We start from the raw sequence: 26363 nt of genomic DNA on the forward strand, positions 1-26363 counted from the left end.
CTGGATTTCTACATCTATTCCTTGTCCCATGTTCACTTGGTTCATTTTTAGCATGAGATGTTTGATGTATGTCAGGAATTGACCAAATCAGGAGCAATAATTTGTGATTAGCATTTGGATTCCGTTTATAGCTGGTACGAAACATATGTGTGAAGGATATCCATGTGTATTAATCACTTGGTGTGATATATCTGATATATTACAACATTCCAAAACTATCCACCATTCTTCATTTCTCAATCATAACCACCAATAATAATCAATCAATGCCCCAAACTTTTTCTCCAAACGTTTCAACTAACTTTAATAAACTGGCATGTCAAAAGCATCCAAATCATAAATCCATGAATCAATACTCTCCTGATCATACTGACACTCCATCGTAGTTCCATTGTTTGTCCAGAACGGTCTCAGAGGCCATCCGCAGATCTGTTGATTCGTACCCTTATTCGCCCCCTGCAAAACTGTCGCATTCAAAGTGACAGGTGCCACTCCATTCTCTACCCAATCAATGAGTACCTGCAAGTTCGTTTGTGGCCATGGTCCATTAGGTTCCGCTGTATTGACTGCACAATGTGAACCGCCTGGTACAAGGAATAATCGATAGAATTCATTAGTTGCAGCGACAGAATCATTATACGAAAGACCTGGGTTCATGATTTCTCGCACGGATTCGAAGTAGCGAACGGATGAGGCGGTCGGAATACTGTAATCAGATTCACCATGGAAATGGATAATTTTTCCGCCGGCATTTTTGTAAGGGGTGAGGTCTGGCCAGTTTGTCATGAGAACATCATTGTATCGGTTCCAACCATCTTGAATCCAGTCGCGGAGAGTATCGTATGTTACTCCCTCGAGAGATTGGAGGTTTGAACCATTTTTGAGATCCAGAAGGACTTCAACGAATGAACCACCAAGAGAGGTAATACTAAGTCCATATTCACCCGTGGTGGCGTTATATGCTGTAGCCGCATCTGTAAAAGTAGAGGATGGAGTGTATGAGAAATAAGCGCGTTTACCGTCAGTGGTGTGGAAACCGTCGAGGATTTTCTGGGCAACGGCCAAACCCTTGGCCGAGATTGAACCATTTTGTGCGGGTGTAGGAGAGGAAAATGGACTTCCTGTTGACGCTGGGCAAGAGTATGGTGTACCCAAAAGTGTTGAAATATTGAAGTTCATTGTGCAAAGATCTGTTCGTGAGACGACTCCGTCTATTTTGCCATCATATGGATCGCAAGCAATAATTGTCTCGTTCACAATCTTTTGCAATTCACAAGGCGGTGGATAATAGTCCAAAGTCTTCTCCACAATATTGGAATAAAGATGTTGAACCTGCTGGAATGCAAATCTGAAAGCCGGTGCACCAATTGTTGCTCCATCAAATTGATCCGCAAATCTTTGAACTTGACTCCACCCTTCTCTGCCACCTTCCGAACAACCTTGATAGTAAGAATATAACGTAGCATTATTAGCTGTCATATTGAAAATCGATGTAGTAAATTCCTTTCCAATGACACTCATTTCATGGATAGCATTATATCCAAACATATAGACATTTTGCCAATTAAGTGTTCCGTTCGCAAGGAGGAAATCTGAAATGACATTGTTCTGGAATATTCCAAAACCACCATCAGTGTCACCAGCAACTGCGCCATATGCAACTCCTCCAGGTAATGACATAGCTCCTGAGTTGATGGCATATCCCCCACCACCTGTAGAAAGGTAGCGATTTTGGAAATTTGCCGGTGCAGGAACCCAGTATGTTAAGAGCACACTGTCATCTAGACCGTTGTGTGAGTACTTGAAAGTAATAGCACAGTAATCGATCACAGCATTTGGATAGAACACACTCGATGCTGTGGCGTTTGTCACCGTTTTGGCTGTGATGGATGTTGGATCAAGAGTTATCCCATGATAGAAATCGACAGCTGGAAAGTTGGCTGCGAGATAAGTTGATGTACAGATATCGGTCAGCGTAAGAGCTTGCGTCAAAGCCGGAAGTGAAGCAATGGCGGTAGCAAGATTTAGAGAACGCATATTGATCTCCACCGAGTAGCTCGAACCGTGTGTGGTTAATAAGATGGAGAGAAAGATGAGATGAGGATGAAACACTGGAGTCATTCTCGGTTCTTATACTCCTGAGTTCTCTTGGTCAAGAGATTGTAACATAATCGAATACCCGCATGTGGTCTGAGTTTTGCTACTGTATAACCTCAGCGAACTGGTTATGGTCTAACCATATTCAGTTCTAGTTCCTCTCTCTCCATACCCAATTAAGGAGGATGAAGAAACTCTGAGTGAATGTTATTGCAACACTGAGTTTAGTCCTCTTTCCCTATCGATTCCGGCACCTTAATCCCCACAAGAAACCCTAACATCATCAAAAATCTTGAGTTGTATTGTTTTGAGCCCCACAAACCAATCACCAACCCCGCACTCTCCCCGAATTCAACAGAACATCGTCGCCACAAGCATCCCCACGCGTACGTATTGAAGATTAACCGAGCCCGATTAATATAGAGCTGGGAAGCTGAGCAGCGTGTATGATTGGAAGAATCAGCAAATTGATTCAAGGTGGAGATGAAAAGGGTTAATGGCGACTGCATGTGTTTAGCATATTGAGTGGTTTAAAGCGGGATAGGAAACATCGGTGCTTTCGGTAGTTATAGCTGATAGCCAAAGCTATCGATCCGGGGGCGGAGATGAGGTGGGGATGTACCTTCTATCTAGGGTGAAGAAATCCGTCATATTATGGCAGGAAGTAGCAGGTGCGGTGTGTTATTCAAGGCTTCGAAATTGGTTCAGCAATGAATTGATTGATTCTACGCTGTTGATAAATAACATGGAAGAGAATATGAGCCACAAAGACGTAAAGTAGGGAAAAGGGAGAAGAATCGCCAAGTATTTCGTCGGGTTCCAAACGCTAAACTGAATTGGGACTAGACTTACAGAGCTCTGCATCATGTGACTAAATGTCAAGTGACATTTCCATCGAGTTCTACCATCACGTCTGAACTTACTAGGTATCTCCGCTCTCAATCTTCAAAAACTTGTCCTTGACATCCAAATTATGTCTTATTTGATTGAACAAGTCTATGACTATGACTTTATAGTTCAATCAGTTTGGGTCTGAACTACATCCTTAGACCTTTTGTCATGCTCTTCTTCTCTACAGCCATAAGTCTGCATTACTACCATCGCCCATGATGGTCAGTCACTGTAGGCATTACATACGACGTATTAATATCTGCTTAAAGTTGAGTGGCGTACATATATCTTTCTCACCGCCAAAGCTATTCCTGCTTGTACCGGTCATCTGTTTATATATTTCTATGATTTATTTTTGTATTATCATTGGCTATATATACCAACGGAACTCTTCAGAGTTCTTCTCCATATTTTGAGGCAAAGATGTCGAAGATCTCTAAATCCTGAAAGTATGATTGGCTTTCATACATTCTTATACGCGGTTCGTCTCTCTATACGCGTTTAATCTCTCTATACGCGCTTGGTCTCTTTCTATACGCGTATTCGAGCGCCAAGATGTTCGTTCCTCCACACGAAATGCTATTACGATTAGTAACATGTCTATTGACCTCTCTTTTCATCCAAATTACGATACAGAAATGAATAGGAGAATGACAACATATCATAATCCCCAATCAAACTCTGGCTCATAATTTCCCATAATGGATATAAATACAATACATGAAGAGCGAAAGACAGAGTTCTTCCTTCATCTCATGTACGATTTCCTAACTTATATCAAGATGAGACTTTTACCTTCTTTGTGCGCGGTTTTATATCTTTGGGCTGGGGGAAGTGAAGTTGCAGCTACTTCGGGTGATTCTTTTGCTTGTGAGTTGTTTCATTTTGGCTTCTTGTAGCAAGGAAGTGCGAGGTGTGAGGTTTCAGAGTCCCGAGGTGTATGGATAGAAGAGACTCCTATTGTCCAGTTAGTTCAACTCGGATATAGAGAAGTTTCATGTTGTCCAATTCAACATTTGAGAAATCAATCTTCGCATGGTTGAATTTTGAACAAATAGACAAGGCGTTGTGTCTTTTCCAAACCTCCTAAGCTTCCTTGCTTGATACACTTTACCAAATACGCCATCTCCGTCTCTCCCTATCCACTTTCACATTCCCTAACCTATGTCCCTCACACTTCTAACATATCCCCAGCATCCCCCTCCCAAAACTGGACGCACGCCCAGGAGCTCGCCCGCAATTTCGTCAGCCGACTAAACATTACCGAAAAATCAAACATAGTAACAGGAACCTACCATGCCACTACTCTCGACGGCGAACTCATGAGTTGTATCGGGAACGTCAGTCCCATCCCGCGTCTCAATTTCACAGGAATCTGTTTGAACGATGGGCCCGCCGCTGTTGCTCGTCAGGATCTCATCAGTGTTTTTCCTTCTGGTGTCACATTAGCTGCAACATGGGATCGTGACTTGGTATACCAAAGTCACAGGGCATTGGGAGAGGAATTTAGAGGGAAGGGTGCGCATGTTGCTTTAGGGTATGTTTTCATCTCAAATCCAATCTGAAAACATCATCGTCTGGACCAGAACTAAAAATCCCCAAGACCAGTAGCAGGACCCCTCGGTCGTCATCCCTTGGGAGGTCGCAATTGGGAAGGATTTTCCCCTGATCCCTATCTCACCGGTCATCTAATGACCGCTTCCATAACCGGCATGCAAAGCGTTGGGGTCCAAACCTCTTCCAAACATTTCATCGGCAATGAACAAGAAACCCAACGAACCAACTCTCAACTTCCAGACGGAACAAACATCGATGCGGTTTCTTCCAATATCGATGATCGAACCCTTCATGAATTATATCTCTGGCCTTTTGCAGATGCAGTACGTGCTGGTACCACTTCAATAATGTGTAGCTATAACCGCATCAATGAAACTTACGCATGTGAAAATCCGCATCTACTCAACGATATCCTGAAAGGCGAATTGGGATTCCAAGGCTACGTCGTCTCGGATTTCTTCGCCACACACTCCGGATATCCTGCCGCAAACGCCGGTCTCGATATGGATATGCCCGGCTACGTTTCTCAAGCCGCCATCCCCACCGGCGAAACATATTTCGGTCCTCATCTCATCTCCGCTATCCAGGCAGGTAATATGACGGAAGATAGATTAGACGATATGGCTACCCGAATCATGACTTCTTATTTCCTCCTCAATCAAGACAGCGATTATCCCACTCCCGACCCGAGCCAAACATACGTCATGGCAAACATATACGGCTATGATTTCGGCGCCCAAATTCCCGCCCGCGACGTCCGCGCTAATCACTCCTCTCTAATCCGACAAATCGGCTCTGCAGCAACCGTCCTCTTAAAAAATACAAACAACATCCTCCCATTATCTAAACCCCTAAACATAGGCGTCTTCGGCAATTCCGCCCCAGATCCTACCGGTGGTCTTACCTGGCCGGACTCAGACCTCCACACCGGCTTCGACATCGGCACCCTCGATATCGGCGGTGGATCCGGCTCCGCTCGTCACACCACCCTCGTATCCCCCCTTACCGCCCTCCGAAACCGCGCCGCTACATACGGAGCACGCGTCCAATATCTCACCAACAACGCACTCCTCTCCACCTCCTCTTTCGGCAGCATCTACCCCACCCCAGAAATCTGTCTCGTATTCCTCAAAACCTTCTCTTCCGAAGGCGTAGACCGTGAATCCTACTCCCTAGACTGGAACTCCACCCTCGCCGTAAACAACGTCGCATCTTTCTGTCACGGCAACACCATCGTCATCACCCATTCCTCCGGAATAAACACTCTCCCCTTTGCCCAAAACCCCAACATCTCCGCCATCCTCCTCGCGCACTATCCCGGCCAAGAATCCGGAAACTCCATCGTCGACATCCTCTTCGGGGACGTCAACCCCTCCGGAAAACTCCCCTACACAATCCCCCTCCACGAGGATGACATGCACATCCCCATCGTGAATCTCAGCGTCGCCGAAGTCCAAGCCCAGGGAAAAAACGCCTGGCAAAGTGATTTCACCGAAGGCCTCGCAATCGATTACCGAGGTTTCGAAATGAAAAATGTAACTCCCCTCTACGAGTTCGGATACGGATTAAGCTACACGACATTCAATCTCACCTCCTCTCCCTCCATCCAAATCCTCTCAACCCAAAACCAATCCATCACCGCGCGTCCCGATCCCCTCTCCCCCATCCTCCCAGGCGGAAACGCAGATCTGTATACCCCCCTCTTCACCCTCACCACCAGCGTTAAAAACACAGGAACGCGAGCTGGTGCTACAATTCTCCAATTATATATTTCTCTCCCGGAAAAAAGTACACCGGAAGGAACACCGAAGAAAGTGCTGCGCGGGTTTGAAAAGGTGGAGATGAGCGGAGGAGAAGAGAAAGAAGTGGTGTTTTCGGTGCAGAGGAGAGATGTAAGTTTTTGGGATACAGAATTGGGGGATTGGGTTGTGCCGGAGGGGGAGATAGGGGTTGCGGTCGGGTTTAGTGTGCAGGATTTGCGAGCGAGGGTGGGGGTTGTGGTTAGATAGGTTGGGAGAGCAGAGCAGAGGAGGGGAATGGAGAAAGCAGAAACGGAGAAATGAGTGAGGGGGATTGATATGTAGTGAGATGTGAATCTGTTTGTAAATATCGTAAACCATAGGACACTTGTTTCGAGACTGACTATACTTTAAAACCTCAAGTGTTGAGAATCGAAATGATCTCATACATACATCTTCCCGCATAATTCCAACGCCAATAAACAACCCATCCACTATCATACCACCAATAAAATTCCATGAACTCAAACACCCAACACCAATACTCTTACTCTACAAATCCCCACCCAGCACAAAGGTATATAAGAAATGCAGAGATGCTCGAAAAACTCCAACGTATACTCATCAATACATATAGCAGGTATCAAAAACAAAACACCAGGTGCCAATACCCTTACCCTAAAACCCCCACCCAGCCCATGAATAACAAGAAAATAAAAAGATACCCAGAATCGCCAGAGTACACGCATCAAAACACAGAAAATCATCAACACATGTAATGTAGCAGGTAGGTATCCAAAACAAATAAAAGCCAGGAACAAGATGAACTCCTCGATCTGACAATAACCCAACCCAGCTTGACCGACACATATCACGTGTTCTCGTCCCTAAACCAACCAAACGAGTCTCTGCAAAATCATAATTCCTTTCCTGCATGAGCAAAAAATGGCGGGATGCCGCTGCATACTTTTCGAAAACAACGAATGATACCAGAAATCTCCCATTGACCTTCCAGGATAGAGATCAAGTATTTCACCCACTACCTAGGCGGTATCATCCGATTTAGAACAGAATTCAGTGAATCTCGATAATTTCATAACCACCATCAGTGAACGAAGGAAGTGCTGCCCGAGCAATTCGTGTATCCCCGATCAGGCGATAATGTTCGTTGACCTTTCGTAGGATAAAATCTTCAGGCCACCCGATCAAATGGAATATTTTGTCCCCTGGAATCAAATCAGGAGGCCCGGCCCCTAGTGTCCCATTCTTTGTCACGAAAAACATTCTGCCAGATAGCTGTCGAAATTTCTCGAAGACTGTTTCTTCGTTAAATTGATCAAAATCTGGTTCATTCGCTGGTTCATTCAGGGCCTTTGAAATTTCTGGGAGATTGGATGAATCTTGACCGAGAAGGATCTTGAGTGTACTAAACCGATCTGTTTCGTCGCACATAATCATCGCAAAGGTTGTAGCTTCGCAGTTAAACTTTAAGACGTTTTCTTTCCGATAAGAATCAAGGGTAGTGTTGGCATCCATTCCTACGAAAATACGAAATACAGCCTCTAAGACCGTGAGACCATTTGGTAACGAATTATCTTTGAGATCAGATAAAACTTTCCACTCGCCGTAATTCATCATTGATGTAGTGGCATAACATCCCTTCAAAAAAGACACTTCATCGTATAAAAGACCAGTGACTGATAGAACTTGTCCATCCGCTGAAAAACTGACGAAATCAGATAAGTTAGCTACAGGGCCAAGACTTTTCCCCTTGAAATGTGTGAGAGGGAGTAATTTGAAGCTCCTAGCTGTCCAGTCAGGCACCCAAGATGGCAGTGAAATATCCGGGCAGTATAAGCTGCAAGCAAAAGCTATAGGCTTTAGACTGTTCTTCTCCTCAATCATGATATGGGCAGCTTCAGAAAACACATGTGAAACTGATTTGGTATAGCTTGGGCGAAGAAGCGATCGATACTTTTCGAGATGAGGAAGTCCAAGAAGTGCGTATATGTGATCCCTCGGATCAGTGCTTTTAAGAATTGAAGATAAATAAAGGTAATTAAATAATGATGGAGTTTTGTCTCTCGTACAATCAACCAATTTTGAGTTTCGGCAATTGTGCAAATTAAGCAATGGTGCGATATCCATCTCGTCAGATATCAAGTCAGGATCAAGCCAACTGCGGCTAGATGTCATGCCAATAAGTCGAATCGATGCCATTGTGCAAGTGAACTCACTTATTGCATCAAATGATAGACGTTCATGCCCACATTGCATCGTAACCATGGGAGGTAGGGCAACTTCTTGCTGTATCCAGACTCGCTTCCAATATGGTCTTTGCAGTAAGTTCTTAAGAGCGGCGAAAGATTTTGGCATGAGTATTTCATCTTCTAATTTGCTTTCGAAGAATTCGCGTAGGTCGCCATCTAGTAACGGTATCGAAAATGAGGCCCATCTTTGGATCATTCTGAGCGCCAAAGAGCTATCATCAGACTCCTCCCCTAACCACGAAAGCCCCATTTCGGCTTTCTTGTAGACGTCCGCCATCATTTGTAGTTGTCTATCTCTCTCGGGGATGTCATTCTGATTGATGCAAACAGCATCCACCCAAATAATAATAGTATTCTTGTCGTCTCTTAGATGTCGTAAAGCTGATTCTAGGTTGGGAGTGACTTTGTGTTTGTAACCGTTGACACAGATGTATGAAGTATCATTTGGTTCTCCCCATGTGTAGGACAATGCAACATACGCCTCAGTAGAAGTATCAGATGCCAGGGAGATAATACGGCAGGTAGTGTTGATGTTCTCGGAGAAATCTTCGGATGGTAATATCTCGAGAACTCGTATTTCGCTCTCTTTCAATGGAGTATAAAATGAAGCCGACATGATTCATAGATTTTCGAGTAGATCGAAGAAGATGTAAGAATTTGAATGCTGAATCTCGAAGTGTGAGGCTCAGATACTGAAAAGAATTGAGAGTAGAAGTAGCATTCCAACAATAGTCCTAGGTAGAAATTTTCACACTTCCCCGGTTGTAATCCTGTCAATTTGATAGAGAGTATGGCTGAGTGATGAGACATGCTTCGCATATTTTGCACTCTTCGGATATCTACATACTTTCCACAGCAAACACATAAGAGATTTGCTTTGCCAGACTACCGGTGTGCAATGACTCCCGTCGGTGTGTACTGCAGGTTCTCATTCCATGCTTTTAACAGGCCTTTGTGAAAGATGCTTCCCCATTGGTATGTATAGAGAGTCTTGATAGGTCAACTAACCAACCATCAACATATAAAGGAATAATTCTCATAATATGCCTTGCATAGGTATAGAAATTGACGACAACTGACATATCTCAGACTTCTTCTCAACATATTAATGATCGGCACCGGCTGAGGGATTTTTCCAAATCAACGGGTATGCACTTCCAAGACCATGACAGGTCCTTTTCAAATCCCCGCATTGCAAACGCTCTCAAAAGAAACTCATACTTTCCCGACAACCTACACGTCCGTGCCGTCGAAGAGTCTTAGTACGCAAAGCCATTTTCCAGGCTTTCTTCTAAGAATGAACTGCCAACTGCCGTTGAAAATTTTGATTCTGCGGGCCAAACGAATATTGATAATATTGTGATAGGAATCGGATTCAATGAGATAAAATATGATGCATTCGAGCTAAAGGCACTCTCGATATTCAAACACATCAAGGCAACGACTTACTTTTCCTTGAAGGAATGGCGTGATATGATAACGCTGTCGTCCTGTGGAATTATCTGTATATGGAGATATTGATAATACTACCTCAACAGAAAAAGGAAACATCGAAAGATATCAATATTCGCATGGGCTACTAAAATGTAAATATCTTGAGATCAGAACTAACGATATTCCTTACCATATCAATATCTACTCTGAACTCTTTAAGAAACCAAACTTTCTCTTAGGGCTCCAGCTAGGATTGATTTTACTTACAAGAAAAGGATTAACAGAAAGAATAAACATCAAACCCAATAACCAACCCGCAAGTGATGATCTGTTTGACGCCGCCGTTGACACCGCCGTTGACATCGCTTTTTCTTGTGCGACCTACCTATCGATGTGTGTTGTTTTTCTTTTCGGTATCGCACAGGAGGAAGAATACCTGCTCGACCCCCACCCAGCTAGGATGTAACTACAAATTCAACGCTAGGTAGGTAGGTAGCTGGAGATCCCCGAAGTGGCTGTGGCTGTGGCTGTGTTTGGGGGCCCAGGTGCCCAGGTGGCGCAAGGAAGTATCAAGCCACTGGGGCATTTTTTCATGTGGGAGAGGATAGTATATTAGGTAGGTACTATCAATCACAGAAGAGATGGAATTGGATTGGAAGAGTATGAAAGCCCATAAGTTACACGACCAAAGTGACCGAGAGGCCGGGGAGCTATGTGAATATCTTGCGTACCATATCATCTCAATACCACAGAGATCTTCACAGTAATAGAGTTCCATAAGCATCACAAATACATGAGTAGAATGAATGAATGAATAAATGAATGAATGATTATCATTGAAACCTCTGTAAACCCATATCCCTTCCGTTCATCCATCCATCCAACCATCCAGAAACCAGCGCTAACGCCAACATATTATCCATTAATCATTATCCAGCATTTGCATTCGCAATCGCAATTGTATCATCATATCACTCGTACCAATACGTACGCAATACATCTCCCCACCCACCAATCTCCAGTATCATATATCCCCCCCTCCTCATCCTCCTCACAACCCTCTACTTAGCATAAGTATTCGCCGGCTGCGTCACGCCACTCGTCCCATAATAATCCGCATTCGCACCCGCATGCGCACCACCATACGTCGGCGGTGCACCCGCCGGCGGCGCATATGATTGTTGGGGCTGTGAATAATTGTAGCTGGCGGGTGCTTGACCATAGGTAGCAGCGGGTTGGGTGTATGCCATAGGTTGGTTCGTGGAGCTGATTTGGTTGCGGCGACGACGACGCTTGGATATGCACCTGGAGTTGTTAGGGATGGGTTGGAGAGATGGAATGGGAATGGGAATGGGAATGCTGGATACTTACATGATGGCAAAAAGTAATATAAGACCGACGAAAATCAAAACACCAGCGAGAATCCATCGACCGAAACGACTCCAGGCGGAATTACATCTGTAATAACTGTGATTGGAGTTAGTTTTTGATTGAAATGATGAATTTGATGATTCAATGAATCAAAGGAAGGAGTAAACAACGAGAGAATACGAACCCATAACCATTGCGATAACATCTCGCTCTCGAAGTGAGCTCATTCAAATGAAGAGCTTCACGAGTATCAATTGGAAGAACACCCATATTGTTGATCTTTCTTGGTTTCTTTTCTTTCTGAAGTTATTGAATGGTATTGAAATCGAATGTCGTTGTATTATCTTGTATTGTACTGTGTTACAAATCTCAAAAGAAAAACTTATAAAACAATCTTAACAATCCCAAATGAAATTCAAGAAGTCACAAAAAGTGAATCACAAAATCCAACTTTTCCAAGGTTCTTATCCTCCAACAACTGGTACCTCTCTCCAAACCCAGTACCTTAGTTCCATGGCACTCTGCGCAAAAAGCATGGCATCCAACCTTTTCTTGGTTAATAGTGTGGGATAGTGTGTGGATCTACAATCTGCCGAGCCTATCTAGTATTTTCTTTATTCAAACTTCACTCTTTCACTCCTCCCTGGTTACGAGCTCGGAGCTTTGGATGCGGGTTTTTACATCAATATGTGCTTGGGTACCTAGGTAGATAATATGATATGGACGCGTAGTATTTTGGCGCAGTGATTTTGCTCTCATCAAATTTTCCATCAATTCCGTAGATTCCATAGGTAAATTCCACCACACGAAGCACACAAGACATCCCTCTCACCAAATTCCCAAACGGATATTCGGATTCATCACATGATTCACATCCATCTTCCAAACTCGGCGCAGCAACCCCCAAGCTTCCCCATCCATCATCTCATTGGTGCATGCATCCATCTCCAGACTCCAGACTTCTTGATTGCGTATTCGTACCTACTACTACTTCGTACATCCATGCCCAGGTGCTTCGCCTTTCTTGCACAGCTGAAAACAGCTTGGATGAAGGATTCTAAGCCACAATCACATTGTATGGATACCTCCAGCTACCTAGAGTAGACTAGGTAATCACAATACAATTGGAACCTGAAAGCACTGACATCATGATGGACTTCTGTACCCCGGGTTAAATACCTAGTAGCTAGATTGATGTCGATCACATGTTTATGGGGTTGCAATGAATTTAAGCTTAAGCTTTTGTTTTTGTTTTTGCTTTTGGGTCTGTATTCAATTGAGCAGGTTAAATGTACGATAAAGTCTCATTCGATAGGAAAGGTAGGTACTCTACGATAATGTAATTCCAAATTCAATAGTCTCACGTGATTGCTGAAAACATGTTGCTAGATTCCTCAATCATGATATTAGAATACCAACCCAGGTTTGAAATACCCGTGGACCTACGATACTCGAATATAATTACCATAGAGAGGTTCTCTCCATCAATCTCTCAACATTTCTCATCCACCATCCACAATTACCATTTCAACACACCTAACCACACATCACATTTCCAATCTATGACATCACCCCACCACCAACTCGTACACCAACTTACCACCTTAGTCATACCACCCCCCAAAATCTTAGTCACAACTCACGTGCCCATCCCCAGAATAAAATCCTTTTGTTGCACATCTAATTTTTGTCCCCAACATTCAACCCATCCATTATCCATCCAGACACCAACCTCAAATCGTTGAAATAGAAGGAAGGCAACATTTACGAAACTGGGAATAAGAAACATTTCCAGATTTTATTCCCGGAGTTTTTGAGATGGTGTTTGGAAAATCGTGTACTGGACTGGAGACTGGTTGGTATGGATGGATGGATTGGCTAATAGCTTTTTGAATCCCGTGACTTGTTTTCGTGCCTGCTTCGTTTTTTGTTCGCGATGGATTTGTGTATGTATGTATGCTGGTTGTAATCTTATTTGATGATATAATTACTTATCACGTTATTTAGGTATCTATTCTATCTACCGACACCTTTGTTGATTTGGTGAACTGATCCATGGATACTTTTGACATTCATACTTCTTCATTGCGTTCTCATACGCTCCAAGTGGTAAGAGCCTGCAAGCAAGTTAATTACCTCACGTTATCTTTTCTACAACAACAGATATATATCATCATTTCACAATCCAATTGTGGATCGCATCTTCATATCATACACAGCTGTATCTAGGTTCAAGTGTTTTCAATAATATCCTAACGCTTCAGTATTGAACCCGACGATATCTTTCGCAATAAAAACACTACAACTGCCATCGCAGTAGTCACTGCATGATTCCCAATTTTCACCCCATCAGATCTACACTAAGTACTTCTCCATCCAACCAGTCTCCCAACTTCCATCATCACATTACATGTCTAATAAAGCAACATGATCATTTTCATACGCTACCCCCATCTGGACGCAACTGATTACCCGCATGGCCATATCCAAGGTCATAGGATAAATTTACAGTGTACCCATCTATTTACGGGATCTATACTGAGCTATGGGCAGTACTCTCTCCTGAATTGATATCCGAGAGGAGTGGAGATTATACATATCCTTGGGGAAGATTTGGTAGTCTTCCTGGAGGAATCGAATCTTCGATTGTGGGAGAAGCTGGGATTTCAGCTAGGTTTGTGGAAAGGTGTGGGAGAGAGACGGAGATTTTTTTTGTAGATTGATGGATTGTATTTGTGATGATTTATCAGAGAGACTTTGGAATTCATGAACGTCTTCTCTAATTCCTGGCTGTATCTTTTGAAAAATGTTGTGCGATATTGTTCATCCAAGGGAAAACACTCAGAGTTGCTTACTATGTTTTCGATCTTCGGGGCGACTTCAATCGTGATAAGAAACATAGAGAGCGGCTGTACGAATACTGCTTTGATTTTTCGGAAATGATCCTTCAGTTCTTCGATATCGGCATGGACCGCGTCTGATAGCATCAAAAACAGTTGTAGAAGTACTGTTCATGATCTCCGGGAGCAACATTCTAGACTTCCATTCTCGATAAAGGTGCTTTTTGAGATGATTAAAAGCGGGGTTATTGAAATCGATTGTGGGAAGTCTCTTCACTTTCGCGGATATGAGTTTCACAATCCTTTAAATATGTTGTGCAATAAGCGATCGATCATTTTTTCTTTAGGTTTCTTCTTAGGAGGGGGTTTCGGGCTACCGAGCCGGTCTTTCGGAGGCGCATTTCCAGTATTTTGACGTTGGTTCAGAAATTTGGATCCAGGCATGTACTTCGAAGGAACAGAATTTTCGGAATTCTCTGATTCAACTCCATTACTTTCTTTGGTGACCACATTTTTCGTGGAGCGCTGTGACTGGACTTGTGAGGAGGAAGATGCTACTTCGGGTCCTTCCAAAGCACTTTCTACTAATCCAAGAAAAGACCCGTGAGAATCTTCATCATATTGTGTTTCTTCGAGTAGTGAAAACTTTGGTACGATCTCCTTGGGTTCTTTAGGTGGTATCTTCTCAAGTGGCGATTCGGATCGATTCCAAAACTTGCGTAGGTTTATAGCAAGGTCGAGTTCATTCTCTTCCGCAAGTCTATCGATATCCTGTTCCGTAATTAACATTCCCTTCAAAGCTTTTGCGAAATCATTTGACAAGTCGTTGTCTACAACGTATTTACCGTTGGCCAAATCGTTAAAAGAAGTATTCTCTAGCTGTCGCAATGCCTTGTTGAAACGCATGAGGGTCTGTCCCGCAACGCCCTCTACGCATCTCAGTTTGTCTGTGCTCCGCACATCGAATAGAAGCCACTTATCTACCTCGACTTGATCTGCATTATCTGCACTTCGATTCAGCGTCCCACCAAACAAAGATACCATAAAAGGTGTTACAGCAGTTGTACGTTGCATAACAAGTTTTTTATTGCTTAGGAGAGTAAGCTTATCAAAAGACAACAACTGGGCATTGCCTTTTGATGACGATGTAATTCCTTCAACTTTCAAGCTAGATCGCTTCCTAGGATGATTGATAGAAGAAGGGTGTATGTCAATGAGTACTTTTTCGTTGGCGACAATTTGATATTTGGTTTCGTGATTATTCCATGTACCGACGTGTGGATGCAAGCCCTGTACAAGAAGTGCTCTGATTAATTCATCCTGATCTGAGTTCTCATTCAGTATCTCTCCGCCATACTTTTCACCAAGTCCGGCCACGCCTTGCGTCTCTTGGTTTAGCACCAAACCATTTCTTCGAAGCGCTTGTTGGATTAAACCAATGTTTCGCTTCACTGTGTCATAATTTGCCACACTAAGAAATTTCTGGTACGCAAACGACGTCATGACTTCGCGACCATCAGCTTCTTCCAAGTCGCGAAGCGCACGGAAAGCATTGAGCATGGCGACATGATCGCTTTTGGATGTCCTTGCAAATCCTCTCATTGCCGCATCAGATTCTTCTTCCATATCCAGTGGACGCACATGCAGTATTATGTTATCGAAGGCTGCTAAAATTATCATAGAATCTAGACAACGAAAAATGATTCCGAGAATTACCATTTTGCCCAGTGTAGGCCTCAGCGGGAGCATTCCAATTATTCGGCCCAAAGGAGTAATTTTTTCCGTGGAGGTGAGTGCTCCAAGTGTTTGAAGACCCTCAATACTTGACTGTATTGCTTTCGGTGATGGAGGCTCTGGAGCGCTCGCCAAGAAATCTTGAATAGGTTCATTGTAGCCCAGGATCTTGACTGCGAGACAGGTGCTTTGCAAATCGACGCGACTCATTCCCGGGCGGGGAGTCATTCTAAGGGAATCATAGCGACGTTTTCTGCCTCATGTCAATATTAAAAATCGAAGGGAGTTGAAGGGATGACTCACGAAAAGAGACCATAATAACTGCCGTTTTGAACACGGCCTGCTCGACCTGATCTCTGCTTGACACTTGACTTGCTAACCCATTTACAAGACAATGACCAAATTCGTAACATTTGATGAAAATTGTCTTCCTTGTGTTTTCCAGTATCTACAACATATTGAACATCGTCGATAGTGATTGAGGTTTCAGCAACATTTGTGGCTAAAATGATCTTTCGACAACCTGGAGAGACTGGCTCGAAGACCTCCTGATGTTTATCTGCAGTAGAGGAGTGTAATTTTAAAATCTTGAACTTATTTTCGTCATTGAAGTTTACATTAAAAACATCTTGCGTCTTGAGATTGTTTTCAATGGTATTGATGCTTCGTATGCCTGGCAGGAAAAGTAGTATTGCGCCATCTTTTGTAGTACTCGCTATATGCGCAATCATAATAGCAGCCAGATCATCGGGCACTTGTCCCTCCAAAGTGTCCATTGCTATCTGCTTCTGTAGGCTATCGGGATCATCGTCATGGCTGTCCCATTTGATAACCGATTTAGGCTGTTCATTCTCAACGTCCATTACCAAATCTGTCTTCTTAACTCGTTTTTCACTTTGTAAATAAGCTTTATTCTTGTTAGAATCAAGGATTTCCCAGATATTATGACTTGCTGGATATGTTTTTCTGAAAGTATCCATTACATTTTCGAGAAAATATTTTCTGACAGGGAAAGCTCGACCCTCCACATGCAGAACTGGACAGGAAATCTCCCGGGTTTCAGTTTCGAAAGCGAAGTATTCCTGAAGCATCTCGGCGTCGGCGGTGGCACTCATCAAGCACACTTTTGGCGTAGGCTTTCCAGCTTCAATTCTCTCTTTCACAAGCTTTTTAACCATTGTTAAGAGAAAGTCGATGTCCAGATCTCTCTCATGTACTTCATCAATAATGAGATGTGATGTTTCGTGAAGGATAGCATCAGGATGGTGTATTAATTGTTGTAAGATGGTTCCTGTGGTACAATACGTGATGCTTCCGCGAGGATTGGAAAGTTCAGTATCAAAACCTATCTTGTAACCGACTTGATCACCAAGCATTTGACCACGTTCTTCAGCAACACGTTCTGCCACTGATTTTGCGGCTATCCTTCGCGGTTGCGTACAAATGACTCTGCACTCTCCACCACGTTTTGTACGAATGTACTCATCCAGAATGATTTGAGACAACTGAGTCGTCTTTCCACTTCCAGTTTTCCCGATTAAAATAGAAAATTGATTGTTTTCAATATGATTCAATACTTCAGACGAATTCTGGTTTAAAGGTAGTAACTTCGAGTATTTCTGTTTGTGCGAACGTTGACGATACCACTTCAATAAATCGCTGGAACGTTGTTTGACTTTCCAGTCATAAGAATACTCAAAGCGAATTTTGTCGTAATCCGCCCAGGGAGAAACATCATCCGTCAAGGGAGAAACATCATGGTCCTTACATTCACCAGTAGGTAGTGTTGATAAGTTTAGCTTTGTGGTGGTATCTACCGTGCGTTGCATTAAATCCAGACTAGTCTGGTGTAGTTCAAGCTTCATAGGAAGAGCTTTGCCCACGTACTTGCCAGTTCTTACATCCAGCTTTTTCGAATAATCCAAGAGCAATTGAGGCCTTTGCTTGACTAGTGTGACTGCAGCAACTAGGAGAGTCAACGTTTCAAGGTCACGAGAACTGCTTCTCTCAATAGCCGGACCAAGCGTTTCAAGAGCAGCAGTGTTAGGATCCCTGGTAAAGGCTTGACTTTTGAAAGTGTTGACCTTGTGTTCCAACTGAATGACTAATTTGTCATTGTAGTCATTATAGAAATCCACAAAATTTCTCACGTTTGCAGTGGTTAAAACGATTTCTCCTTCTGATGAATCGGAAGGTATGCTATTTGCAATATGGTGCTTCTCAGCTTGCACTTTGAACTCTGTACATGCCATAGCCTCCGTGAGTGGGAGATCTAAACTGGTTGCGGTTGCATGAATACTATGTTCAGGCAAAGATATAGTGACAGTAAAACTTTTTTTTGGAGGTTTAGGCTTTTTTGATGTAACGGGGTTACTCGGGTGTTCTTTTTTAGAAACTTCCTGGGAAGTGACAGTGTATTCCGGGACATGTAGATATTTTGCTGCATAATTAAACACTTCACGCGTGACAAGTCTGAGCTCCTTCGGCTTTTTTGCCGACTTTAATTTCGGTTCTCCTGGTGGTTCTTCTTTGGGTGTTAACGGAGCATCCGGAATTGATTTTGTCTCTGTTGATACAATTGGCATTATTGATTGAGCCTCTGTGGATTGAACATTATGACCAGGGTTCTCTTGTTCTGTTTTGGGTGTTGATAGGGTATCCGGAACTGATTTTGTCTCTGTTAGTGCGATTGGCACTGCTGGCTGAGTATCTTTGGATTGAACATTGTGACCGGGTTTCTCTTGTTCTTTTTTGGCAACCCATTTTGGTGAGATGAGGAGCAACAAGTCATCCAATAGTTGCTTTTCTTCAAGAATGGGGAAAAGTTGCAAAAGTGCAGCTCCTCTGGCTAAGCACTAGTGCTGTTGGTTAGTAAAGCTTTCCAATTTACTTGAAGGACTGACCCTACCTTTTTGGTAGATAACGCAACGATGTTCAAAGGAGCTTCACCAGGAAGTTTGAAAGTCAGGCTGCATATAGACAGGATTCTATGGGAATCCGTTGCAAAATAACTCCGGTTTTCATATTCAAAGGTACAGTGTGCTTTACTCAATATAGACGCGTCCAGACGAGCGAGGAAAACAATCTTACTGAAACCACAAAGACCTTGTTCAATAACAATTTTAGCTAATCTCGGGCGTTGAATGAAGATTTTGTCTATAGCGTCCCAATCAATTGTATCTTTTGAAAGGACAGCTGTATGCGGAAGAGGCAATCCAGGTTCGCTTCGCGAATTGGATTCTGGAGGAATATCAAATAACCAATGACTCGTGGGAGACTGAGTTATCTTTTCAGAAACAAGTTCATTCCACTGTCTTTGTAGACGAAGTTCATTGCGGCGGAGTGGCTTGGGTATCCGGCCGTGGGGAGTCTATAAACTTCAATAATTGAACATCAGATGTGGAATGAGATTCTACAAACCAGTCTCCTTAACATTGAGTAGGCGATTCAAGCAATAACTTCAAAGCTTTGCTTCTTGGCAATCAGTCGGTGAGATCATTAAGAAATTATGTTTGAACAAATTGCATGTATTGAATTTGCTGACGTTCGAGTCGAAGATTTAGGCGGTGTATTTGGCAGAATTCTCGATGAGGTGTGATTATATCATGTGATTAACTTTACATGTGACAAAACTTCATCTTCAACCAGCTCCACCTTTTGTGGTAGGCAGCCACCTGAAAAGGGGAAGCTTCGCGAGGTGGTATCCATAGTTCATCTAGTATATAAATAAATAAAGTCCCATTAGTTTGATTCGTTATTATGATACCAACTCAATAACATACCTACCTACTCATTCCTTTTCAATTCATGAATCGCGTCTCCAAAATTTCCTCCGAATTCGAATATCATGTCTTATCAAATGCAAACACTCCCTGGTATAACCTTGCTTGGTCAGCCCGAGAAGAATGGAGTTTATGATCAACAGGAGATTGTAACACTTATAACACAATACTACGAACTTCTCGCCAAAATGCGTTACTTTCCCGCCTCCTACATCAAATATGCACCCCACGATCCTCCCATCGACGTGGAACTCGCAAAGAGCTTTGATCTTGAACCACAAGTCATTGAGCTTCTTCAAGCCCTGCCATACATAGAGGGGTATAACAATGAAGATGAGTTTATCCTTGGTGGAAGTTTTGCTGATATGAGGGATCTGGAAGTGTTAACGCAGAGCCGAGATCCGGGATTTGTTTGTCCTGAAGGCGGATTTGATGATGTAGACGGGGCGTATATGAGACCTTGGGAAATCTGTATCAATGCATGTGGAAATCATGGAACGATGATGTTTCTTGACATAAGAAATGGTGAGAGCTTTAAATTGTCATCATTATATCTCACGTCGTTGAGACTTTCGTTGTACTACCCCTCAGATCCTTTCTCGACTTGACCTGAATACCTACATCTATGTTTCACTTCCACTCTCCTAAATATCAATCTAGATCCGTTGATTTATACTAACTCAAACCAGGTCACATAACAATGGAAGGTCAAGATTCCGGTGAAAGCGAAGATCCCGGTGTACATAACTTCCCTGAGGGTCTCCGAAGTCGTAATCGCAATTCCCATGACCATCTTCCCAGTCGCCACGCTAGAGAGGTCTTCGAAGATTTTACAAACAGACTTTTAAAACTTCAATGGATTCCAAGCTCTGAGGACCGTAAAATGTTATCAGAATGGGATGAAGATGTATTCACTTATTTCTGTAAAGTCATCTCAACCCCAAATATTGCGTACTCGACATCGATAGCAACCTTTTCAATATTTCTTTCTATCTTAAGATTAACCTGTATTATTTTCTAACATCATCCAGTACGAAGATCTAAGACTCCTCTTCCGAACATACGGCTGGCCCCATAACTTCAACCACACCAGCTTCGACTCTGCCTACTCCCGCTGGCGCGAGTTTTCGACCACAAAGAACCACGCGTGTGACTCTGCCTCTGATATCATAAATCAAAAACTCAATCTGGATAGCGCTACAGAATCTCTAAATTCTCATTCTAGGCGTTTGCGAATGGGGGTGTGGGATCGTGATCCTGACAAAGAGCCCGAAGACGTGATAATGTTAAACATTATTCTTGAGAAGAAAAGGAAATTAGTCAATGATTTAAATGAAATGCTAAAAAGGGCTATTGCTGATCATGGAGACTGGAAAGGAGAAAGGGCAGAAATGGTTAAAGCGTGGAAGAAACATTTTGAGAATGACATTGAGTGGGAAGAGAGGAATTTAGAATGGTGGAGAGGAGATGGGAAGGCGCATTGTAAGAAAGAGGAAATTGAAGAGACTAGGGAGAAGATACGTGTCTTGAAGGAGAGGTTGGCGAATGTAGGAGAACAGCCAATCTCAGTAGAGGAAGTGATTAATAAGTCTTTGTAGAAATGTGGGTAGTGGTGTGTGGAAAATACTTACAGGTTTCCAGAACAAAATACGATAATGAACCAATCGAGCCTTTGAATGTATCTGATGGTCTCATTTCATTTCAAAGATTCAGCATTTTGAAACTTGAAAGAGATGTGAAAGTGCACACAATGGGTTCAATATCGCAACCAATTCTCTTCATAAATCTTCCTCGCAAACACACCCTCACAGCTTCTTTTCTTTCAGCCCATGTTTTCATCAGATTCACTATCACCCACTCAACAAACTAGAACTTTTACTGTAAGAACAATCAATTAGATCAAACATTAAAATATTTCAAGCATTTAATCCCACTAGAATGAGAGTTTGCAGGATTCAATCTCATAAAATATCCTCACTGAACTTTCGCGACGGTCACCTGAACATCACTCACCAACATTCAATATCTATTTGATATCGCAATGTCTCTAGCCTATTTCATGGACACACCTCCAGATAGACTCACTACCAAAGTACCACCTCCACTCCCCTCCACTGCACTGCCCATTAAAGACTAACATCTTTGCAGCGCACATCTGGTGCCAAATACTACAATTTCGGCGGTTTGTTCTACATTTCTTTTTAGCACTTTCCGCAACTAGCTGTCTCCAATAAATTCCACAACTGACCATTTCTAAGAAAACGGTCATTACTACTACCTCAATCCCGATGGCTCACAATTCTACACCCACGGATCCTGGAAACTGTTTATCAACAGCAGTGGACACAGACGTTGGATACCTCTACAACCAGAATTCGCCTGCAACCCCGACAAAATGAACGCGCGATGCATTTATAGCTTCAGGTGCAAGTTGATTTACCGCGAGACGCGCGAGTGTTTGTGTGATATGGCGGTTCCTAGTCTCGGTGCTCTGATTATGCGATATAATCAAGAGGTAGTGCAGGAGTATCTAGATAACTTAGGAAGTCGGGTTAATAGCGTTATTCGACGTCAGCATTGGGAACGAGGGAAGAAGGCTGCATGGGATAAACTGATTTATCTCGAGTGGAAAACGGGGCTGTGGTATGGAGATTGGTTGGAGAAGGAACGGAAGAGGTTGCAGGATACAGGACACTATTGGGAATATAGTGTTTGGGTAGATGATGAATTGAAGCGTGTGATGAAGGATAACGATGTAGAGGACGTTAAGGAAGAGAGCAATGAAGAGGCGGCAATCAACGAGGACAATGTCAAGATAGAAGATGTCGAGGACGATATCATCAAGGAGGAACCCTTCTGAGGAGATGTTCGTCAAAGAGGAGTTCTCCGGCAAGGTATTCATCAAAACGGAATGTTGAGCTAGGGAAGTTGGACTAAGAACGTTAGAAGCCTTGTTTGTTGCGGAGATTGAGGGGTTTCTTTCAAATGTCAATGCAAGAGTTGATCTTTATGCAATTACCATCTTCCGTATGATACGTTGTAGTGAATATTAAATAACACAATGATAATGATGTCCAAATGTACCCTGCGGTAATTATGAAAATGATTTGTAAGAAAACAAGTATCTGGCTTTAGAAACAATCTTAGAGCGCTCATATTTTATTTATTAAACAAAAGGATAAAATAGGGAAGTATATATTAAAAAGAATAGAGAACGTCTGAATGAAAGTGAGGAGACAACACTTTGGGCTTAAATCCCACATATGAAGTACTCCCATCCAAAACCACAAACCCACCACTCTAGCAAAACTCCCCCTTCTCATCTGCAACACAAACCACATCCAGCTCTCTTGCCTTTCTAACTCTCTCCTCACTCAGTACATACCTCTGCGGCAAATCAATAGTCTCCATCTTATCACCCATCATCAAGCCAACAGCTGCCTTGGCACTCAATCTCGCCGTCGGCATTCCATGTCCTGTAAAGCCAGCACAAACATATAATCCTTCTCCCCCTCCCAATTTCTCACTTACGTTTCCGACCCACGGCCAATTATCTCTACTAAATCCCATAATCCCACTCCATTCATAAGAAGCCTCAAGTTCTTCTTCATTATTATGAAGGTTGAGTGTACGTGGTAGCTCTCGACGGAGATAATTCGCAGCAGGAGGATCGATAGATGAATCATCGAAGACGCCCAAACCAGCTTTTGCAGCAAATTGGCGACCCCCGCCAAACATCAATTCTCCTCCCGACTCTTGTTGTGATGAGGATGTGGAAGAAAAAGGTCGTTGAACGAGATAATCATCTCGGTTTATATTTTGACCGAAATGACCCATAATACTATAAGAGTATTCTAAGGGTTTATTTGAGGATTCTATGGCCGGGGACATGGTAGATGGAGGGAGAAGTGAAGACATTTCGCCGCGGACAGGAGTAATAAGATCAGAGAACAAGGGAAGAAGATGCGATGTATAGGCATTCGTTGCCAACAAAACTTTCGGAGCTGAAAGTTGGCCGCGAGAAGTGTGAATTATCCATTCCGAGGAAGACTTTTGAAGCCCAGTTACGGGTGTTGAAGTTTGAAGATTGAATTTTGGGGGGCTTGAGGATTTGTTCTTAGAGATCAAATCTTCTAGAACCCATGAAACCAATTTATACGGCCAGAGCGAGGCTGCTTTGGAGGTTGCAATAGCGCCAGCTGCTGTGGGAATTCGAAGGTCCGATAATGAGGGATTAGTAGAATCTTTGGTGATAATGGTGACTAATTTGCCTAGTGTTGGATCCAAATACTTGAGGGCTTCCGCAGCTTTGACGGCTGCCTCGAACTGATCTTCTGACATATAAGAGTGACAACTGGATAATGATTTCCAATCACATTGAACATCATTTTGCGCCACAAAAGATTTGATATCCTCATAATTTCTCACTTCAAAAGCTCCGACTTCTGGAGGTGAAGCATAAACAAGAGGCTGGCAATGACCTCCATTCTAAATTTTGTAGTCTCGTTAGTGATCAGGCACTAATAGATTGTAGACTCGAGACGACGCTTAACTCACTCTACCAGTCGCTCCCCAACAAGCTTCTCTCGCCTCTAACATCACCACATTGAGATCCTTTCCATTGTCATGCTCTCTTAACCAATGTGCAGCTGAAGTCCCTGCAATACCACTCCCAACAATAACAACATCAGCGTTCGTGGGAAGATTTTCCGTAGTTCTATGACCCAATAAGATCTTCGAAGGCTCACTATGCCAGAAAGATTTGGTGGGATTAGGAGATGGAAGTCCTGCTTGACCTGGTATTTCATCTGTAGCCGTCATGATTAAATATCACCGAGTGAATGGAGAGTAATTGAAATGCTGGAGAGCAACAAACTGAGAAGTGAAAAGCTTGTTGAGTTGTACTCCCATGCCGTGCCCCCACCATCACGTACCATCACGTGCATATCACTATCTCCCCCACCTTCTGGATTGGTGGGCCTACAGGTTGTACATGCCCAGTATAGCAAGTCGCGATATGAGGTTAACACCAAGAACCTAGATACTGTGTAGCTGACAATCTATACTAATATGTGTGAGGTTGAGCGAAGGCCAGCTCTCCAAGCTAGTACTAGTGCAACACGTGTTTCCAACAAACATAACCATTTCATCCGCTCGTCCTCGAAGAGATAGCAAAGTCAAAAGCTAAACTTCCGCATTCCTCTCAAACAATCAGATTAACACAATCTCAACTTCCCCTCTCAAAAAGCTAATGAACCCGAAATATCCGCATTCTCGTCAGTTTTCTCCCGAGCCGAATCCGGTTTGGTACCTCATTTAACTTTTCTCGGTTCATGCTGCTAGCGTGCATATTTACTTATTATTAACATCAAGCCACTATCAAGCCATTATCAGAAAAAGTATCGTAATAAGATTTGGAATCTAGATTTGAGTTTGGATTCTTCGCATGCATGGTTCGTATTCCTTACTTCCCCGGATTTGCAGATAGTGAGTTTGTGGGGTGAGACTTGGGGTAGTTGTTGACGGGAACATTTTCGGGATGGGTTGGGGTAAATGAGGGCTTTTATGTAGCTATGTAGATATGCTATGTAACGATTCTCTATGTGGTAAACAGAAAGAAGAAAAATCAGAGATTGTTCATCATGATTGGCCGTTCATTCACAGTACGAGTCGAGGGGAAAAAAGTTACTTGATAGCTCTTTCGTTCATGGCCTGCCTAAAAAGAACCTCTATAGAGTATACATTGCCCTTTCCCCCTATGGATCCAAATACCATCCTATCCCATCCCATGCTATTCCCTTACCCCTCCAAATGTACAGACGCTCATGCCAGGAGCAAGAAAGCAAACCCAGAGAAGCAAAGCCCAATAACTAAAAATATCATATCCCGTCGAAGTATCCAAAGAATGAATTTAGTGAATCATTATAATAACCTCCCATTTTTAAAACTCCTGATGAAAATCCCAATGCACGCGTGAGCGATGTCCTATCATAGTGCTGTAACTATTGTTGTTGTTGCCGAGATAGAGATGGTGTGTAGAATACCGTAAAAGAATGAATCAACTCTTTTTGATGAACGGGCTACTGTCTGCCATCTGCGATATCCTTCCTTCCATGAATGAACCTAAAGAAAATATTGCTTCATGTATGATGAAACCAAAGCCGAAATTCGAAACACGACGAAATGAAAATGCGGTGGGTAATCACGGACGAAGAAGATACATCGAATGTATATATCTTCCTCCTCACATGATTACATGCGCGCTAACGTACACCCCTGTGATGAAACCACCAATGTAAATTTGCTAGTGAAGAGAGGATCTATCTTCGACAAGCGGGGCTCCAACTTTCGGCGGGAAAGTTGATTGGGGATGGTGGAGGTGGGGCAGGTGGAGCATATTCGTTCTCGTGGAAGATATATGGAGTCTTGTTCTTAGAATTCGCTTTGACGGTGTCAAGATAGAAACTGACGTCTTCGCCAAAGGTGGAAGAGGTAAGAAGTGGAGATAGACGGCGACGGGGAACAGGTACGGCCATTGTAGTGGTTGATGATTGAGAAGGCATGTTTAATGATGTGAGTGATTAACTTGTATTAATATTCGAATGAGGAAGTATTGGTGTATGATGAGGTCTGATGTAGAGGACGCTT

General features: G+C 43.0%; 9 protein-coding genes across 9 annotated transcripts; 3 read left to right on the plus strand and 6 right to left on the minus strand.

Moving 5' to 3' along the window:
- Positions 1-303: 303 nt before the first annotated feature.
- Positions 304-2037, minus strand: EAE98_008841 (uncharacterized protein; the record flags this gene model as incomplete). The annotated part of the gene is made up of 1 exon (XM_038956464.1): positions 304-2037. One exon carries the CDS (start codon positions 2035-2037, stop codon positions 304-306), a length of 1734 nt encoding a protein of 577 aa, XP_038807176.1.
- A 1593-nt stretch (positions 2038-3630) lies between these two features.
- On the plus strand, positions 3631-6554 carry EAE98_008842 (uncharacterized protein; the record flags this gene model as incomplete). Its single annotated transcript, XM_038956465.1, has 3 exons — positions 3631-3858; positions 4183-4525; positions 4592-6554. The coding sequence occupies exons 1-3, from the start codon at positions 3690-3692 to the stop codon at positions 6552-6554; spliced, it is 2475 nt and encodes an 824-aa protein (XP_038807177.1). The 5' UTR covers positions 3631-3689.
- An 804-nt stretch (positions 6555-7358) lies between these two features.
- EAE98_008843 (uncharacterized protein) lies at positions 7359-9170 on the minus strand (the record flags this gene model as incomplete). The annotated part of the gene is made up of 1 exon (XM_038956466.1): positions 7359-9170. The coding sequence occupies one exon, from the start codon at positions 9168-9170 to the stop codon at positions 7359-7361; it is 1812 nt and encodes a 603-aa protein (XP_038807178.1).
- Positions 9171-11049: 1879 nt separating this feature from the next.
- EAE98_008844 (uncharacterized protein) lies at positions 11050-11629 on the minus strand (the record flags this gene model as incomplete). Its single annotated transcript, XM_038956467.1, has 3 exons — positions 11050-11293; positions 11360-11455; positions 11544-11629. The coding sequence occupies 3 exons, from the start codon at positions 11627-11629 to the stop codon at positions 11050-11052; spliced, it is 426 nt and encodes a 141-aa protein (XP_038807179.1).
- A 2864-nt stretch (positions 11630-14493) lies between these two features.
- EAE98_008845 (uncharacterized protein) lies at positions 14494-19368 on the minus strand (the record flags this gene model as incomplete). The annotated part of the gene is made up of 4 exons (XM_038956468.1): positions 14494-16186; positions 16237-18788; positions 18842-19303; positions 19354-19368. 4 exons carry the CDS (start codon positions 19366-19368, stop codon positions 14494-14496), a joined length of 4722 nt encoding a protein of 1573 aa, XP_038807180.1.
- A 412-nt stretch (positions 19369-19780) lies between these two features.
- On the plus strand, positions 19781-21313 carry EAE98_008846 (uncharacterized protein; the record flags this gene model as incomplete). Its single annotated transcript, XM_038956469.1, has 3 exons — positions 19781-20240; positions 20405-20622; positions 20747-21313. The coding sequence occupies 3 exons, from the start codon at positions 19781-19783 to the stop codon at positions 21311-21313; spliced, it is 1245 nt and encodes a 414-aa protein (XP_038807181.1).
- A 443-nt stretch (positions 21314-21756) lies between these two features.
- EAE98_008847 (uncharacterized protein) lies at positions 21757-22575 on the plus strand (the record flags this gene model as incomplete). The annotated part of the gene is made up of 3 exons (XM_038956470.1): positions 21757-21807; positions 21864-21897; positions 21974-22575. The coding sequence occupies 3 exons, from the start codon at positions 21757-21759 to the stop codon at positions 22573-22575; spliced, it is 687 nt and encodes a 228-aa protein (XP_038807182.1).
- A 440-nt stretch (positions 22576-23015) lies between these two features.
- Positions 23016-24536, minus strand: EAE98_008848 (uncharacterized protein; the record flags this gene model as incomplete). Its single annotated transcript, XM_038956471.1, has 2 exons — positions 23016-24203; positions 24273-24536. 2 exons carry the CDS (start codon positions 24534-24536, stop codon positions 23016-23018), a joined length of 1452 nt encoding a protein of 483 aa, XP_038807183.1.
- A 1499-nt stretch (positions 24537-26035) lies between these two features.
- On the minus strand, positions 26036-26278 carry EAE98_008849 (uncharacterized protein; the record flags this gene model as incomplete). The annotated part of the gene is made up of 1 exon (XM_038956472.1): positions 26036-26278. The coding sequence occupies one exon, from the start codon at positions 26276-26278 to the stop codon at positions 26036-26038; it is 243 nt and encodes an 80-aa protein (XP_038807184.1).
- Between the last annotated feature and the right edge of the window lie 85 nt (positions 26279-26363).

This window comes from Botrytis deweyae (genome assembly GCF_014898535.1).
Source record: "Botrytis deweyae strain B1 chromosome Unknown BDEW_024, whole genome shotgun sequence".
NCBI lineage: Eukaryota > Fungi > Ascomycota > Leotiomycetes > Helotiales > Sclerotiniaceae > Botrytis > Botrytis deweyae.